General features: G+C 51.4%; 2 protein-coding genes across 2 annotated transcripts in view; one reads left to right on the top strand and one right to left on the bottom strand.

Annotated features, from left to right (window-relative positions):
* The window catches only part of OGG1 (8-oxoguanine DNA glycosylase), a 10,171-nt gene extending 8,296 nt beyond the window's left edge, over nt 1-1,875 (top strand). Inside the window, exons 4-6 of the mRNA XM_011998599.1 lie at nt 914-1,064; nt 1,210-1,259; nt 1,525-1,875. Coding sequence (XP_011853989.1) covers nt 914-1,064; nt 1,210-1,259; nt 1,525-1,614 — 291 coding nt within the window. The 3' untranslated portion in view covers nt 1,615-1,875. The remainder of the gene's footprint in view (nt 1-913; nt 1,065-1,209; nt 1,260-1,524) is intronic.
* CAMK1 (calcium/calmodulin-dependent protein kinase I) lies at nt 1,811-14,657 on the bottom strand. The gene is made up of 12 exons (XM_011998581.1): nt 14,482-14,657; nt 12,323-12,437; nt 10,454-10,585; nt 7,539-7,613; nt 7,313-7,451; nt 6,046-6,172; nt 5,876-5,951; nt 5,073-5,185; nt 4,116-4,194; nt 3,932-4,019; nt 2,197-2,314; nt 1,811-2,089 (listed from the first exon to the last, which is right to left on the bottom strand). Exons 2-12 carry the CDS (start codon nt 12,403-12,405, stop codon nt 2,007-2,009), a joined length of 1,113 nt encoding a protein of 370 aa, XP_011853971.1. The 5' UTR covers nt 12,406-12,437; nt 14,482-14,657; the 3' UTR covers nt 1,811-2,006.
* Nucleotides 14,658-16,469: the final 1,812 nt, after the last annotated feature.

Raw genomic sequence — 16,469 nt, 5'->3', positions numbered from 1 at the left:
CCTCCACCTCCTGGGTTCAAGCGATTCTCCTGCGTCAATCTCTCGAGTAGCTGGGATTACAGGCATGAGCCACCACACTCAGCTAATTTTTGTATTTTTAGTAGAGATGGGGTTTCACTATGTTGGACCAGGATGGTCTTGATCTGACCTCGTGATCCACCCACCTCGACCTCCCAAAGTGCTGGGATTACAGGTGTGAGCCACCGCGCCCAGCCTTTTTTTTCCTTCATACTTCTCTGTAGTTTAAAAAATGAATTTTTGCTTAAAGAATTTTTTTTGATGGGCTTTGGACTATAGCCTAACATTAAATATTGTTTCTGCCTGTTCCCCAGCCATGTGACTTTGGCCAGGTCACTTCACCTTTCAGAGCCTCAGTTTTCTTGTCTGCAAAATGGGTGTGGTAATACCTTCTTCCCAGGTTATAAGAACCTGGTAGCAGCTCTTACTACAGCAATTTCAGTGTATTCATAGGCCGGGCATGGTGGCTCATGCCTGTAATCCCAGCACTTTGGGAGGCCAAGGTGGGCGGATCACTTTAGGTCAGGAGTTCGAGACCAGGCTGGCCAACATGGTGAAACCCCATCTCTACTAAAAACACAAAAATTAGCCACACGTGGTGGTGTATACCTGTAATCCCAGTACTTGGGAGGCTGAGGTAGGAGAATTGCTTAAACCTGGGAGGTGGAGGTTGCCGTGAGCCGAGATTCCACCAGTGCACTCCAGCCTGGGCAACAGAGCAAGACTCCATCTCAAAAAAAAAAGCATATTCATAGATAGTATCTGTTGATTGAGAATATAGAACAACAGTAACCCCAGAGTGAAGGAGAAAGCAGTTGGCTTTGGGGTTATAAGCAAGATGCTGGCCGGATGCTGCCCTTCTTCCACAAGGGCTCATTCTCTGTGTCTGTCAAAGGTGGCTGACTGCATCTGCCTGATGGCCCTAGACAAGCCCCAGGCTGTGCCCGTGGATGTCCATATATGGCAGATTGCCCAACGTGACTACAGCTGGCACCCTACCACGTCCCAGGCGAAGGGACCAAGCCCCCAGAGCAACAAGGAACTGGGTGAGGAAAGTGGGCTGCAGGGGCTGGCAGTGGGCTGGTATGGTAGAAACCTCTCTCTCTCTTAGTCATCTCTCCTTCATACCCTACCTCTCTTGATGGGTCACAGAAGGGGTCAGATAACTTAGTCTCATCACTTCTGATTTAGGAAACTTTTTCCGGAGCCTGTGGGGACCTTATGCTGGCTGGGCCCAAGCGGTGAGTGTACCTACTAGGTTTCCTCTCCTCCAGCTCAGACCCCATAGGACTTCTCCTCCAGCCCTGACCCAGCAGACTCTTCCACCACCACTGCCCCAGGTGGCCCTAAAGGATTCTCCAGCCACCCCTGTCCCAACCCCAGTGGACTCTCATGGCCTTCGGCCCTGTTCCCCAAGGACTCTTCCACCTCCCAGCACTGTCACTAGTCCCACCAGCCCTGACCCCAGTGTACCCTCCTCCCCACACCGACTCCACCCTCATACAGGTGCTGTTCAGTGCTGACCTGCACCAATCCCACCGTGCTCAGGAGCCACCAGCAAAGCGCAGAAAGGGTTCCAAAGGGCTGGAAGTCTAGATGGGGCACCCTGGACAAAGGAATTCCCCCAAGCCCCTTCCCCTCCATTCCCCACTTCTCTCTCCCCATCCCCACCCAGTCTCATGTTGGGGAGGGGCCTCCCTGTGACCACCTCAAGGGCCAGGCACCCCCAAATCAAGCAGTCAATTTGCACAACAAGGTGGGCTGGGGGCTATTGGGAGAGACAGCGCTAAGGATGGTTTTATCTTCTTCCCTTTATTACAAGAAGGAACAATAAAATAGAAATATTTGTATGGAAAATGCAGTGAGGAGTGGTAGGGAAGCAGGTGAGGAGGGGACAGGGCAGAGAAACTCCCAGTTCAGGGAGGGAAGGGGAGCAGGCTGCCCCCAAGCCCTCCCACGCAGGGGATCCTGACCCGAGGTCCAGGGCCCTAGAGCTGGTGGGGCAGTGTAGGGGACAGTTCTGGGCCCGGCTCCACGCAGCAGTCTCGACAGCAACAGCCAGTTGCCGGCCCTGCATGGGAAGAGAGAACAGAGCTGGCTGGAGGGGCAGGCCCTCCACTCCAGCCCAGGTGCCTCTCTGTGGACCACCCATGCCCTTCTGCAGAATCTGCTCCTCACCCCCAGCCACTGGTGTCAGCAGCTCCCCGTGGCTCGCCGTCTGCCCCTGCCCCTCCTGGCTGGTGCCTAGCTGCAGTTTCCTCATGTGCCGCACCACAGCTGTGGCATTGAAGGCTTGCTGTAGGGAGAGGGGAGAAAGGACTTTTGAGATAGTCAAGTCATGGGGCAGGGGTGGAGGTGCAGTGGGATTCTTGGCAATTGTTCTGTTATTTTCATTCAGGAGTTATTTTATTGATTCCCCTAAAGGCCCCCAAAAACCTCTACAAGGCTTTATTATATATTCACACACACACATGCACGTATGTTAAATGTATGTGTGTATATATATAAATAGAAACATAACTCTATAATTCATATTAATATGTAATAGCAAACACTGTAGCACTGTATGCCAGGTACTGCTCTAAGCACTTTACATAGTAATTCATTTAATCTTCATGAAAGTCTTTGAGGTAGGTACTATTAATATAATTTTCAAAGGAGGAAACAGAGGCACAGAAAGCTGAAGTAACTTGCCTAGGTGTGTACCTATTCAACATCTCCACCTAGGTGTCCCACACACCCCTCAAATTCACCATGTCCAAAACTAAAACCATCCCCACAAAACATGTTTCTGTCCCTGTGATCACCATCTCAGTCATGGTACCGCCACCGTCCACTCTGTTCCCAGCTACAATCTTGGGCCAGCCCTTGACATCTCTTTCCCCCAACATTCATTGCATCATCATGTCTTAGTTTCACCTCCTAAATGACTCCTGGATCAACCACTGTTCTCTACCCCTGTTGATACTACTGTGGTCCAAACCCTTACCCTCTTCTGCCTGTATCTCTGCCACAGCCTCCTAATGGGTCACCCAGTCTTTACTCCATGCCATTCTCTGCATCCTGAGAGCTCTTTATTTTTTTTGAGGTGGAGTCTCACTTTGTCACCCAGGCTGGAGTGCAGTGGCACGATCTCAGCTCACTGCAATCCCCATCTCCGAGGTTCAAGTAATTCTCCTACCTCAGTGCCCCGAGTAGCTGGGATTACAGGCACACACCACCATGTGTGGCTAATTCTTGTATTTTTAGTAGAGACAGGGTTTTGCCATGTTGGCCAGGCTGGTCTTGAACTCCCGACCTCAGGTGATCCGACCACCTCGGCCTCCCAGAGTGCTGGGATTACAGGTGTGAGCCACCATGCCTGGCCCTGAGAGCCCTTTCTATGTAGCAGATGCTTGCCTAAGATTCTTCTGGGCCTCCTCAGTGCCCTCAGGATCAAGTTGGTGCTCCTCTGTGGAATCCGAGGCCCTAAGAGGCCTGGCCCCTACCTGCTTTCCCAAATTGGGCTCCTGCCTCTCAGTCCCCTCAGCCCCTTCAGTCTGGCCAGGCTTAGCACTTGCACTTCCCAGAATGGCTGTAGACATTTTTCTGCTATGCCTCGCTAATTCCTACTTAACTGACAGCTCTGTCAAGTCATCACCACCTTTATGACCTTTCCCGGACCCCCATAGGCTGGATCAGATGACTCCTGAAGAATTATAGACTTCTCCCTCTAGACTTGGAGGTGAGGGACCCTCTCTGGAATAGAGAAGGTGTTGGGAGTGTTGAATGAATGAATGAAGTCCTTCAGTAAGGATCCCTAAGAAGTTACTGTGTGCCCAACTTGGTGCTAGGTGCTGTGCGAGCTGAGCCTGGGTAGGGATGGGGAGGAGTCCTGGGGAGGCTGGGACCAGAACTAGGGATATGGACTCACCTTCCACTTGCTCTTGGCAAAGTTCTTCTTGATCTGCTCACTCACCGACTGGTGGATATTCTTATCTAGAGCCGTATCTCCTGCAATCCTAGGATGGGGTTATGTGGTGGGTTGCCTATGAGGGCAGAGGCAGACCTGAGGGCCCCAAATCCCACCCCACCTCACAGCTTGTGTGAATTCTCACCATGGGTGCTGCAAGGCCTGCTCACAGGTGAATCTTTTCTCTGGGTCCTTCTCCATCAAGTGCCGGATGAAATCTTTGGCTAAACCCCCAAGACAAAAGTAAAGATAATGACAGCATGGTAGTGCCTGTGTACTCCCCAAGAGCGTATGCACTCCCTTAGGTCTGACCCAGCATCAAAACAAAACAAAGAGGCCAAATCAGTCCATGCCGCACCCCACCCAACCTGTGCTCTTCTTCAGACCCTCCCACCCCATGCCTTCCAGCTCTTTCCTGTCTCTCTCAAGAAAAACATGAGGCCGGGCACAGTGGCTCGTGCCTGTAATCCCAGCATTTTGGGAGGCCGAGGCAGGTGGATCACGAGGTCAGGAGTTCAAGAGCAGCCTGGCTGAGATGGTGAAACCTCGTTTCTACTAAAAATACAAAAAAATTAGCCAGGCATGGTGGTGGGTGCCTGTAATCCCAGCTACTTGGGAGGCTGAGGCAGGAGAATCCCTTGAACCTGGGAGGCAGAGGTTGCAGTGAGCCGAGATTGTGCCACTGCACTCCAGCCTGGGCAACAAAGCGAGACTGCATCTCAAAAAAAAAAAGAAAAAGTTGTTCTTGACTAATTTCAGTGCATTCACACTGATAAATGATAGTAGCTTCACAGGTTTGCTTCTTAATAGGGGGCACAAAAGGAGGATGAAAATGTTTATGGTGGTATTTTAGACATCAGGAAGTCAATAGGGAAGAGGTATTTTCAAATAGACTGTGTCTGAAGATTGAACAAATGCCTAGTTTCTCACTCTGGGAGCCAAGCAGAAGGAAGTATCCAGGGTAGGGTGTCTGGTCTTGAAGACAGCTTAGTGTGGCACTGGAGAATCCGACAGAAGGAAGGCAGGAGGGAGACCGCCCCCAAAGCAGGTGAGGGAGGGACCAGAGGTGGGGCCCAGGGGAAAAAGGCAAAGCCCCAAATACCGGATTCAGAGATGTCGTCCCAGTAAGGAGAGTCAAACTCGTACTCGGCCTTCAAAATCTGTTCAAAGAGTTTGGCATCATTCTCATCATAGAAGGGGGGATAACCGCAGAGCCTGGGCAGGGAGAAACTTATCCTCATTTCCACTTTCAGGTGCACCCATTGACTCCGGGGTGGAGCACTGGGGTAGTCTCAGGGGTCAGGCAGGACCCACGGAAGGAGTTCCCCCTTTATAAACTCTACCAGCCCTGTCTGCTCACTCCCATTCTAGCTATGTTGTCCTTTCTGTTCCTTGAATGTACCGCCATCTTGCCCTCCTCAGGGCCTTTGCACTTGCCATTGCCTCTGCCTATGCTACTCTTTCCTCACACCTCCAATGTCTGGCTCCCTTAGCACTTGGACATCCCCTCCACAGCGAGCCCTTCCCTGACCTCCCTACTGAAATGGCATCACCCCTGTCTCCCTATTCCTCCTTGGTTTTTCTCCACAGTATGTATTTTTATCACCTGATGTTATTTTGTAGATTTATTTACTTGTTGATTGTCTTCTCTACTAGAAAGAAAGTCAGCTCCCTGAGGGCAGGCACTTTGTCTGGTTTGTTCTGTGCTAAATTTACTCCAATGCTTGCTTGGCACAGTGCTTGAAACATAGTATCTATTGAATGAAGTAATATTCATAATTGATTGGTGGAAGGAAGGGAAGAAGGGAAGAGAAGAAGGGAAGGGAAGCAGAGGGAGGAAGAGAGGAAAGCAGGCCAGAGGACAAACTCTGGAGCCATAGCCTACCATGGCCAAGCCCCACTTACAGGATGTAGGCGATGACACCTATGGACCAGCAATCCACAGCCTTGCTGTAGGGCTTTTGGGCCAGGACCTCAGGGGCTGTGGAGGGAAGAGGACATGGTGGTGACAAATCTCTGCCCTTCAGCTCCTGGTTCCCCCCACCATCACAGCCCCAGCCCAGGGCCCTCCGCACCCACGTATCCCGGAGTTCCGCAGGCGGTGGAGAGCACACTGCCCGGGTCCTCCATCTTGGAGAGGCCAAAGTCGGAGATCATTATTTTGGAGTCTTCATCCAGGCTGTAGTATAGCAGATTCTCTGGCTTGAAGAGCAGGAGGGAAGGGAAGGGGCAATCAGAGATGGTTAGAGGCTAGTAGAACCTTCTGCCTCTCCAAGCACCTTCTGAGAAATAATGGATCCCCCAAAAGCCACTGTGGCTTCATGGCTGCCATAAGAAAATCAAGAAAGTTCTCAAGAAGGCCAAAAATTCCAGGAAGGACAAGGCCCAAGAGGGTGTGGGAGGCAACTTTCTGTAAACCTCAGGTGTGCACTGTAAAGCCCTAAAGAAATGTTTGAATACCTACTTTATACCAGACCCTGGATTAGTGCTTGATTTCACGTCATCCTCACTGCATCCCTGCTAGGCCAGTCTGAATAATCCCACCTAACAGATGAGGAAACTGATGCCTTTGGAGGCAAAGTGACTCACCCAAGAACCCACAGTTAGGGAGTAGCAGGGCCAGAATTCAAAGCCAGGCATGTGCCCTTCTCTTAGACCGGATTGAGATGTACTGCTAAATGTGAGCCCCATCGCTATTTCTGAGGAACAGGATTTCAGGGATTTCTGGCTTTTTTCTTTATGTTTTGCTGTCCCATCCAAGTTTTCTACAAAAGGGGAATAGGATTTTTCGTTTTTTTTTTTTTTAATTTTTTTTATTTTTTGAGATGGAGTCTCGCTCTGTCGCCCAGGCTGGAGTGCAATGGCACAGTCTCAGTTTATGCAACCTCCACCTCCTGGGTTCAAGTGATTCTCCTGCCTCAGCCTACCTAGTAGCTGGGATGGCACCCGCCACCACGCCGGGCTAATTTTTGTATTTTTGGCAGAGACAGGGTTTTGCCAGGCTGGTCTCAAACTCCTGACCTCAGGTGATCCGCCCGTCTCTGCCTCCTGAAGTGCTGGGATTACAGGCGTGAGCCACCATGCCTGGTCAGATTTTTTTTTTTTAAATCAGAAAAATACATAAAATGTTATTTGGATAAAATGCCAGCACAATTCACTCGTGTTCTTTTGAGTATCTGGACTAGAATAGGAGGAGGCAGTTTAAGGGTTACAAGATCCACTTTGTAGATGGAAATCCAAGGCTCAGTGAGGGGGTGAAAGTTGCCCAAGGTCGGACAGTTTGGGGTTTGCAAAGGCCCCACCCTTGGGTACCCCAGCTCACCACACCCCCTCGAGCCCCACCTTGAGATCCCGGTGTACAATGCCCAGGTCATGTAGGTATTTCACAGCATCCAGCACCTGGAAGATGAGGCGGCTGGCGTCCCGCTCCGTGTAGAAGCCTTTTTCCACAATACGGTCAAAGAGCTCCCCACCCGACACCCTGCAGCAGGGGATAGGGCAGTCTGGCAAAGAGGGTTGGGACAGCAGGGAGAGGTGTGTGGGGGTGGGCAGAGGTGGGGCCACTCACAGCTGCATGATGAGGTAGAGATGGCCCCCACTCTCATAGATGTCATCCAGGGCTACAATGTTGGGGTGCTTGATCCTGAAAGGAGAAATGAGGTGGTTTAGCCAGGCATGGCGGTGTGCACCTGTAGTCCAGGCTACTTAAACTTGGGAGGCTGAGGCAGGAGGATCACTTGGCCCCAGCAGTTCGAAGCTGCAGTCTGTTATGATTGCACCTGTGAATAGCCACTGCACTCCAGCCTAGACAACAGAGTAACACCCTGTCTCAAAAGAAAAAAAAAAAAAGCAGTGGTTTAGAGCTCAGGACAGCTACCCCTGACCAAGTGCCTGCAAACCTGGGTAGGACAAACCAAGGATGTAGGCCCCAAAGGGAAAAGCTGGCTTACCATGGTTTATTACTATTTCTTGGAAGGTGAGAGAGCAGAGGGATAAACACTGGGCTCTGGCATACACAGACCTGGGTCCAAATCCTGTCCCTGTCACATGCTATATGGATGCTGATCTTTTTACCAGTGAGCCACTGCACCCAGCCTGATACATGCCTGTTAAGAGTTTTCTGACTGGGCACGGAGGCCCACACCTGTAATCCCAGCACTTTGCATGGCTGAGGCAGGTGGATCACTTGAGGTCAGGAGTTTGAGACCAGCCTGGCCAACATGGTGAAACCCCATCTCTACTAAAAATACAAAAATTAGCTGGGCACGGTGGCACGTGCCTGTAATCCTAGCTACTTGTGAGGCTGAGGCAGAATTGCTTAAACCTGGGAAACTGAGGTTGTGGTGAGCCGAGATCATGCCATTGCACTCCAGCCTGGGCAACAAGAGCAAAACTCCATCTCAAAACAATGAAAAATAAAATAACTTTCTGTGTTTACATGTTTGTCAGCCTCCCCTACCAGACATACGCTCCCCGAATCCAGAGGCTTTGTCTTGCATGCCACTGTTCTCCAGCACCTGGTACAGGGTAGGTGCTAGATTTAATGTAACCTCTCTGAGCCTCAGTTTCTTCATCTATAAAATAAAGCAAATGGTAGTACTTCCCTCAAAGAGTTGGAGTGAGGATCATGTGAGATCATGCAAGTAGGTGCTTGGCACAGCGCGTGGCACACAGTAAATACTCATAAGTGGGCCGGGCGCAGTGGCTAACGCCTGTAATCCTGGCACTTTGGGAGGCTGAGGCAGGTGGATCACGAGGTCAGGAGATCAAGACCATCCTAGTGAACACAGTGAAACCCCGTCTCTACTAAAAATACAAAAATATTAGCCGGGCATAGTGGTGGGCGCCTGTACTCCCAGCTACTCGGGAAGCTGAGGCAGGAGAATGGTGTGAACCCGGGAGGCGGAGCTTGCAGTGAGCAGAGATTACGCCACTGCACTCCAGCCTGGGTGACAGAACAAGACTGTCTCAAAAAAAAAATCAAAAAACAAAAAACTCGTAAGTGAAACAGTAATGGTAATTGATTTTTTTCTTTTGTTTTTTGTTTTTTGTTTTTGAGACGGAGTTTTACTCTTGTAGCCCAGCTGGAGTGTTGCCCAGGCTGGAGTGCAACGGCATGATCTTGGCTCATCACAACTTCTGCCTCCTGGGTTCAAGGGATTCTTCTTAGCCTCTCAAGTAGCTGGGATTACAGGCATGCACCACCATGCCTGGCTAATTTTGTATTTTTAGTAGAGACGTAGTTTCTCCATGTTGGTCAGGCTGATCTGGAACTCCTCACCTCAGGCAATCCACCCGCTTCAGCCTCGCAAAGTGCTGGGATTACAGGCTGAGCCACCGCACCTGGCCTTTTTTTTTTTTTGAGCCAGAGGTTTGCTCTTGTTGTCCAGGCAGAAGTGCAATGAGTGGCGTGATCTCGGCTCACCGCAACCTCCACCTCTTATATTTAAGCAATTCTGCTGCCTCAGCCTCCCAAGTAGCTGGGATTACAGGCATGTGCCACCACGCCCAGCTGATTTTGTATTTTTAGTAGAGACAGGGTTTCTCCTTGTTGGTCAGACGATAATTGATCTTGATGATGAAGTAAGTTTAGCTCTGCTACAAACCTTCCATGTGACCGTATACAAATCCCTTGTCTTCTCTGGGTCTCAGTAGAAATGCTCTGCCCAGGAGTTGGGTGCGGTGGCTCATGCCTAGCACTTTGGGAGGCCGAGGCAGGTGGATCACCTGAGGTCAGGAGTTCGAGACCAGCCTGGCCAACATAGCGAAACCCCATCTCTACTAAAAATACAAAAATTGGCCGGGCGTGGTGGCAGGTGCCTGTAATCCCAGCTACTAGGGAGGCTGAGGCAAGACAATAGCTTGAACCCAAGAGGCAGAGATTGCAGTGAGCCAAGATTTTGTCACTGCATTCCAGCTGGGGCAACAGAGTGAGACTCCATCTCAAAAAAAAAACCCATTATCTGCCCAGGGTGGTTGGAAGCTCAGGGGAGAGATTAGCAGTGATTCTCTGCAAGTTTTCCAGTGAGGACAGGAGGTTTCATACCAGCATGAGCAATTCATAGACCAGCTGGTTGTGGATTTAGTCAGGGGGTCAGCAGAGAGTCATTTTTAAACTTGCTGAGTGGCTTTAATATGTTAGGGGAACTTGAGGTAGGTCCAGAGACAACACCAACTGAGATATGTGGGTCCAAGTCATGTTCAGGATGGATCTTTACACCTGATTGAACAGTTAAATCCCTGTTACTAAGCCCTGGCATCTCCATCACATCTGTTGTGTTAGCTGTTGTGCCAGGCACTTGAAATAAAGGACTTCTGATGTTCCCCCACAACCCTGCCAAGTGGAAACTGTGATCCCCATTTTATGAATGAGCAATTTAAGGCTTAGAGAGTTTAAATGTTTGGTCCAAAGCAGGGAAGGAGGAGGATGGGAGGGCCAAGGCAGGGTCAGCTTGGGGCAGGGAAAGGCTGTGGCCCACGCACTTGTGCAGGACAGCAATCTCATTCTCCATGCTGCCTTCCTTGCCCTCCAGGGCCTTCTTGGCAATGCATTTGATGGCCACCAGCTTCTGCGTCCTTTTATCTTCTGCCAGGATCACCTCCGAGAAGGCCCCCCTATGGGGAGAGGGGATTCATAAGGTGAAGAACTGGAACCCCAGCTTCCCTCCAGCCTCTCCTCCATTCCCTATGGGTTCTGTGACCACTGCTGGACCAGGGATGTGGATGACCCTCTCCTAGTCACTCATCTATCCCCTGGCTCCAGAGATGGTCACATGACCCAGGCCTGGCCAAAGTAGTCTCTCCCCTGGTCACAGTAATTGGTCATGTGATGCAAGCCAGATTCCTAGCACTTTAAGAATGAGGCTGCTGCTGAGCTGGTAGGATGTAAGCCTGGAGCTAATGACGATCATCTTTGTCACCACTTGGGGACAGCCTGCTTGGGAATGAAATTAACACAAAGGAAGTCCAACCTGAGAAATGGCCAAAGTCATTTCATGATAACATTATGTGGCCCTCTGGATCCAGCCATGCCTGAAGTCTACCTCTGAGCTTTTTGATTTCGTGTGCAGTTGGTTCATCCCTTTTTCTGCTAATTTGAGTCATGGCTAATTTAACACCTTAAAGAACCATCAGCATTACCTGGGAACTTTTTTAGAAATGCAAAATCTCTACTGCTTTGGATCCTAGGTCAAAAAAAAGAAATGAAATGCAAAACTTTAGGCCCTGCCCCAGATTTACTAAATCAGAATCTGCAGTTTAACAAAATCTCAGGTGATTTGTATGCTCATTGAACTTTAAGAAGCAGTGCTTTAGAACAAGCTCTTAAAAAGGAACAAATAAACTCATTTAACTAAAGTTAACTGATTAAGGAGGATTTACTAGGGTATTGTTTCCACATCTGTTTGCTTTCTCTGGGAGAATAAGTCGTAAGTCAAAGAAAGGCATCTCCCATGGTGAAATTTCAATCCTCAGGGATAGTTACTGTAGTAACCTCATCACTGGTTTCCAGTCCTGTCCCTCTCCAGTTTACCCTCCAAGCTGTGGCCAGAGTGACTGTCCTGAATTGCACACCTGCCAAAGTCTTAAGTGTCTCCCGGTGGCCTGTGGAACAATATCTAGCCTCCCTGACCTGCCTTCCAAGACCCTACACAAACTGTTCCACTTTCATCTCCAGCCTTTTTTCCCACTCTTCCCCAGCCTCTGATTTTAAGCTCCACCACACTCTGCCTCTTTCCACATAGAACCATGCCTCTAAACCTTTGTTTATAGGATTCCTTCTGCCTGGAATGCCCTTCTTCCTCTCTCACAAGTGCACACCTACCCATCCTTCAGTCCCCAGCTCTAATGCCCCATTCTCCACGAAGTTTCCCCCCAGGCAGAAGGCACAGCTCTCTCTGGGCTCCACAAAGCCCTCAATCCCAACCTTAATTGGAGCACAGCACACACCCTGTTGTCATTTTCTGTGGGTCTGTCTCTTGCACATGTCTGGGATCAACTTGAAGGACAGAGACCAGGTTTGAGTTATTTCTGCATTCCCAGCACCAAGAACAGAGCCATCCCCAGCCTCAGTTCCCAAACCTAGGCCAGAACACCTAGCTCTTGGCAGCAAGTTAGATGGACTGACTGGCACCTTCATTCTCCCAACTTCTTTCTCTTCAAGAACCCAGGGCTATTGGAAGAGCAGCCCCTGTCCCACCCAGAAGTGAAAAGCTGGGGACAGTTTAGGCCCTAGATAGTGCTGCCACAGGGCCTGGGCTATGGGAAACAGGAAGCATTAATTGACCAGACGAAGCACCACCCTGGACTCGGCCTCCCCCAGCCATCCAGCACCCAATCCTGCCCTGGACTCACGTGCCCAGAACATCTCGGAAGTCGTAAATGTCCCTAATGTCCTCTGCCTGCTTCCACCTGGGGCCTTCCACTGCCCCCGGCATGGCCCACTGCCCCCCGGCCACAGCCAGGGCTCCTGCAAGGAGAATGGAAGGAGGGGACTCAGCAGAGCCCAGCCTTCTGTCTGGGAATTTGCTACAGGCCTCATTCAGTCATTCAACCTGCATTTATTTATCCTTGATTCATCCATTTGACAAAATCATTCAACAAACATTCATTTGTTTATTCAACATTCGGCAAATTCTCGTGCCTAGAGAAAAACCTTTCACAGTGGCAGCAAAATTCTTTATTTAACAAAGTCTTGCATTCATTCATTCATTCATTTATTCTAGTTCACTTCCCAGTTTTCCCCCTCTCCAAATCCAAGCACCCAGGGAAACCCTGACCTCTGGCAGTACAACAGATAAACCACCAGAGCAGCTGGTAGAGGCCTGGAGGATCCCCCTGTCCGCAGAACTAGTGATGTCCCCACCCCACCCTGGGGATTGCTGGGGTGTCTCCTCTCCCTCCTCCTCCCCATCCCCACCCCAACCGGCCCGCAGCCTGGGCTTCCAGCAATATCTCAGCCACATTTTTAAATAGCTCTTTCTGCACTGTTCCCACAGCAACAACAGCCACAGCTGGAGCTCCCCAGACCTCTCCCTCCTGACTCCCCATCTGGGTCCCAGGAGCCTGAGAAATGGTCCTACTCACTCTGTCCCTTCCTGGCCCCATCTAACCCTATCCAGCCTGGCCCTTCCCCTGCTGAGGTCTGTCTCATCCAGCAGGAGAGGGTGGGAGTTCTCTCCCATTTATCAGATGAAGAATGGGGAGACTGAGGTTGGAGTTAGGTAGAGGCTGGCTCCAGAGGCCCAAATGACACCTGGCCTGGGACCCCCAGCTAAGCTTGCTGAGGGCAAAGCCCATGGAATGGCCTTGGCTGGTACTTCCAATATGAAGCCAGAATGGGCCCCATTCAAAAAACACAGCCTCCCAACCCATCCACAGAGGATGAGGCCAAAATAGAGCCTAGCATGCTTTGTGACCTCAGGGAGAGGACTTTCCTTCTCTCTTTTTCTCTAAGGGAGAATGAGGAGAGGTGCCCTGACTAGGGCCTCTGACGTGAGATTCCACTCCTGGAACAGATCCTTTTTCCCAGGGGACCGTGCCCACCCATCCCAGGGGCAGAATCTTCTAGGAAAGGCGACTTGAGCTCTAGAGGCAAAGTCTGAAACCCACATGGAGGCCTACCAAATACAACCGTCAGAGATCCACACACATCCCTGTAGCAGACACGCCACACCAAGCCAACTCCACAGCCCTGGACTCAAAAACACCTGCCTCCCAGATCCAGTATGCCTCGTATCCGGATCCTGGGACACCTGATCATACATGTACTCCCAGACATCAGCACACATGTCCACACCACACAGTGCCCCAGACAGCCCTACACCCGGGCACCTGCCTGTCCATCCAAACATCTCTCACCCAGCTCCCTCTTACACCCCAAAACACACATCCACCCACACCCACACAAGATGACACCTAGACACACACACACCCTCATATACCAGACGTACCCTACACCCTCCAGCTCCTCTATCCCATCCCCTGAAGCTCCTATATTCCAAACCAAACCCCAACTCCTTACACACCTAACTCCAAACATCCTCAGTACACAATTGTACACCCCCTCCTAACTCTGACTTAAGACCCTGAGAGCCAAATACCAGCACACAAAACACGTGGACACCCCTCTGGAACAAAAAACACACAGATTCCCAGATCCCCCACCCATGTCTGACCCACATGCCTGTCCTAAGGCTGTACACTCCACAAGCCCCCCCACCCCCATGGATACCTCCAAATGCCCACGCCCTTCCACAGTCAGGCCCAGCTGAAGGCGCTCACGCAGGCCCCCTTCTCTATTACCCAATCAGTGTCCCATAGGCCTGCCTGGCACCTGCTGGGCCTGGGGCAGAGGTGGAGGAGAAAGGCCCAGCCCTGCCTGCCCCTCAGGGTCCAGCCCGCCCGGGAGGGTGCCCAGTGGCCACTCCTTGGGAAAGGATACCCAGAGGCTAGGGGCTCCTACCGCCCCCCCGCAGCGCCCAGGTGTGCAGGGGTGGGTGGGCCGGCTGTACCTGCGGCTGCCCCGCCGCGGGGCTGGCTGGGAGGCCCGCGGTAGTTGGCGCCGAGCTCTGGCCGCGGTCCTCAGCGCTGCGCGCCTGGGCCACCCGCCCGCTCTCTCGCTGGGGCTGGGGCTCGTCTCGGCTGGGCTCGGCGGCTCTCTCCGCCCGCCTGCGGCTCTGATGTCAGTGGAGGAGGAGTCTGCGGCGGAGGGACCCGGGATTGGGAGGCGAGGCGCCGCTCTAAGGCTGGGAAGGGGACGGGTGGAGGCCAGCTCTCTAGTTCTGGTCAGAGATCTCCTGCTAGACGCTTCCCGCCCTTGGTCTTAAGCAGGGCTACATTTCACAGAGGGGACAACTGAGGCCCAGAGAGATGATTTTCAAATCAGCAGGTGGTCGGAAGCAAAGCAGGATTTGAACCCCGTCTGTCTGAAGCTAGAGACCGTCCAAACTCACCCTGTGGCCTGGAGGGTTCTCTTTCAGACCAGTTCTGCGACCTCCCTTAGGGCTCTGTCGTCCTTCGCCTCTCCCAATCCTCCTGTGCCCTGAGGGAAACAGGTCCTCGGAACTGCATGGGAGTCTGGTGGGGTACCGGGGAGTGAGGGAGTGGGAAAAGACCGGGCAAGACTAGGCAATGAAGAGAGTGAAGGCGGTGTAGGGTGGGGGCCCCACTTGACAGGTGGGAAGACTAAGGCCCAGGTTCCTCTGCAAGCTGGAGCCCAGGCTTCAGCCCGACACTTGCTCCTCAGAGCGGATGGTGGTGCCCAGAGGTATTGGGGGCAGAGGGAAGTGGGAAGGAGGAAGTTAAATCGGGATCCTAAAGGAAACAGGCCAAAAAGGACCGATATATCACGTGACTGGCCGGGCTCCAGGGTTTGATGGCTAGGGGCCAGGTTAGGGGAGGTGGGGGACAGAGCCCGCAACTAGGACAGCAGGCAGGCGGCCAAAGGTTGACTTGCACAAGGCCTTCCTTGGGAAGAAATTTGGTGCGGGTGGCAGAGGGAGCAACTCGCAGGAATTGGGGGCTGGACTGGGGGCAGCCAGTGGAGGTATGGTGCTTGGGACCCCACTCCACCTCCAAGGATCCCCAAGTGCCACTCCCTACTCCTGAATTCCTGCATTGTCCAGCTGCGGATGGGGAGAGAACAGTGCTTAGGCCCAACTCATTTCCCTTTTCTTTCTTTCTTTCTCTCTTTCCTTTTTTTCTTTTCTTTCCTTTTTTTTTTTTAAAGACAGGGTCTTGCTTTGTCACCCAGGCTGAAATGCAATGGCATGATCATGGCCCACTGCAACCTCAAATTCCTGGGCTCAAGTCATCCTCCTACCTCAGCCTCCCATGTAGATGGGACTACAGGTGCATGCCACCGCACCTGGCTAACTTTTTTATTTTTTGTAGAGATGGGAGGTCTCACCATATTGCCCAGGCTGGTCTCAAACTCCTGGGCTCAAGCAATCCTCCCCAATCAGCTTCCCAAAGTGCTGGAATTACAGGCATGAGCCACTGCACCTGGCCAATTTATTATGCACATTTTACAGATGAGAGAGGAAGATAGCTGAGGTTCCTAGAAAGGCTTTGGAGTCTAACTGATCTGATCAACCTTTGCCTCTCGGAACCTCAGTTCCTTACTCGGGAACATGGTAATATTGATGATTGACTCAGAGTTCTGAGAATTCTATGAGATAATGACATGAAGTGCCTAGAACACTATTCAAAACATGAGAGCTAGACTCAGTGTAAACTGAGGCTCAGAGACAGGACTTGATTTGGCCAGGGACGAGGGGTTAAGGGATCCCTCTTCCAAATCTCAGTATCTCAGACTCCGTAGTTCATGGAAAAATACATTTCCTGCTCAGGGCTGAGCCCCCACTCTCCCCTATACCTGCCAAGCATACCCACTGAGCTAGGGGTTCTTTTACCACAAATTCCTGTTCATCTTGATGACAACACCCCCTGGGTGATAAGATGACCTCTGTCCTTTTGAGGACTTGTACAACTTCTTCTT

The sequence above is a fragment of the Mandrillus leucophaeus genome, unplaced genomic scaffold (genome assembly GCF_000951045.1).
Source record: "Mandrillus leucophaeus isolate KB7577 unplaced genomic scaffold, Mleu.le_1.0 Scaffold576, whole genome shotgun sequence".
In the NCBI taxonomy this organism is placed as follows: Eukaryota; Metazoa; Chordata; class Mammalia; order Primates; family Cercopithecidae; genus Mandrillus; species Mandrillus leucophaeus.
This window is presented reverse-complemented; position numbering and strand designations above follow the sequence as displayed.

Bases quoted from the DNA above. Each gene is read 5' to 3' on its own strand.
- CAMK1 (XM_011998581.1), bottom strand. From the start codon at position 12,405: ATGCCGGGGGCAGTGGAAGGCCCCAGGTGGAAGCAGGCAGAGGACATT. The intron at 2,315-3,931 runs GTGAGTCCATAT...CTCTCCCTACAG, and splicing joins TTGCCAAGAGCAAGTGGAAG to CAAGCCTTCAATGCCACAGC. The intron at 2,090-2,196 runs GTGAGGAGCAGA...CTTCCCATGCAG, and splicing joins GCTGACACCAGTGGCTGGGG to GGCCGGCAACTGGCTGTTGC.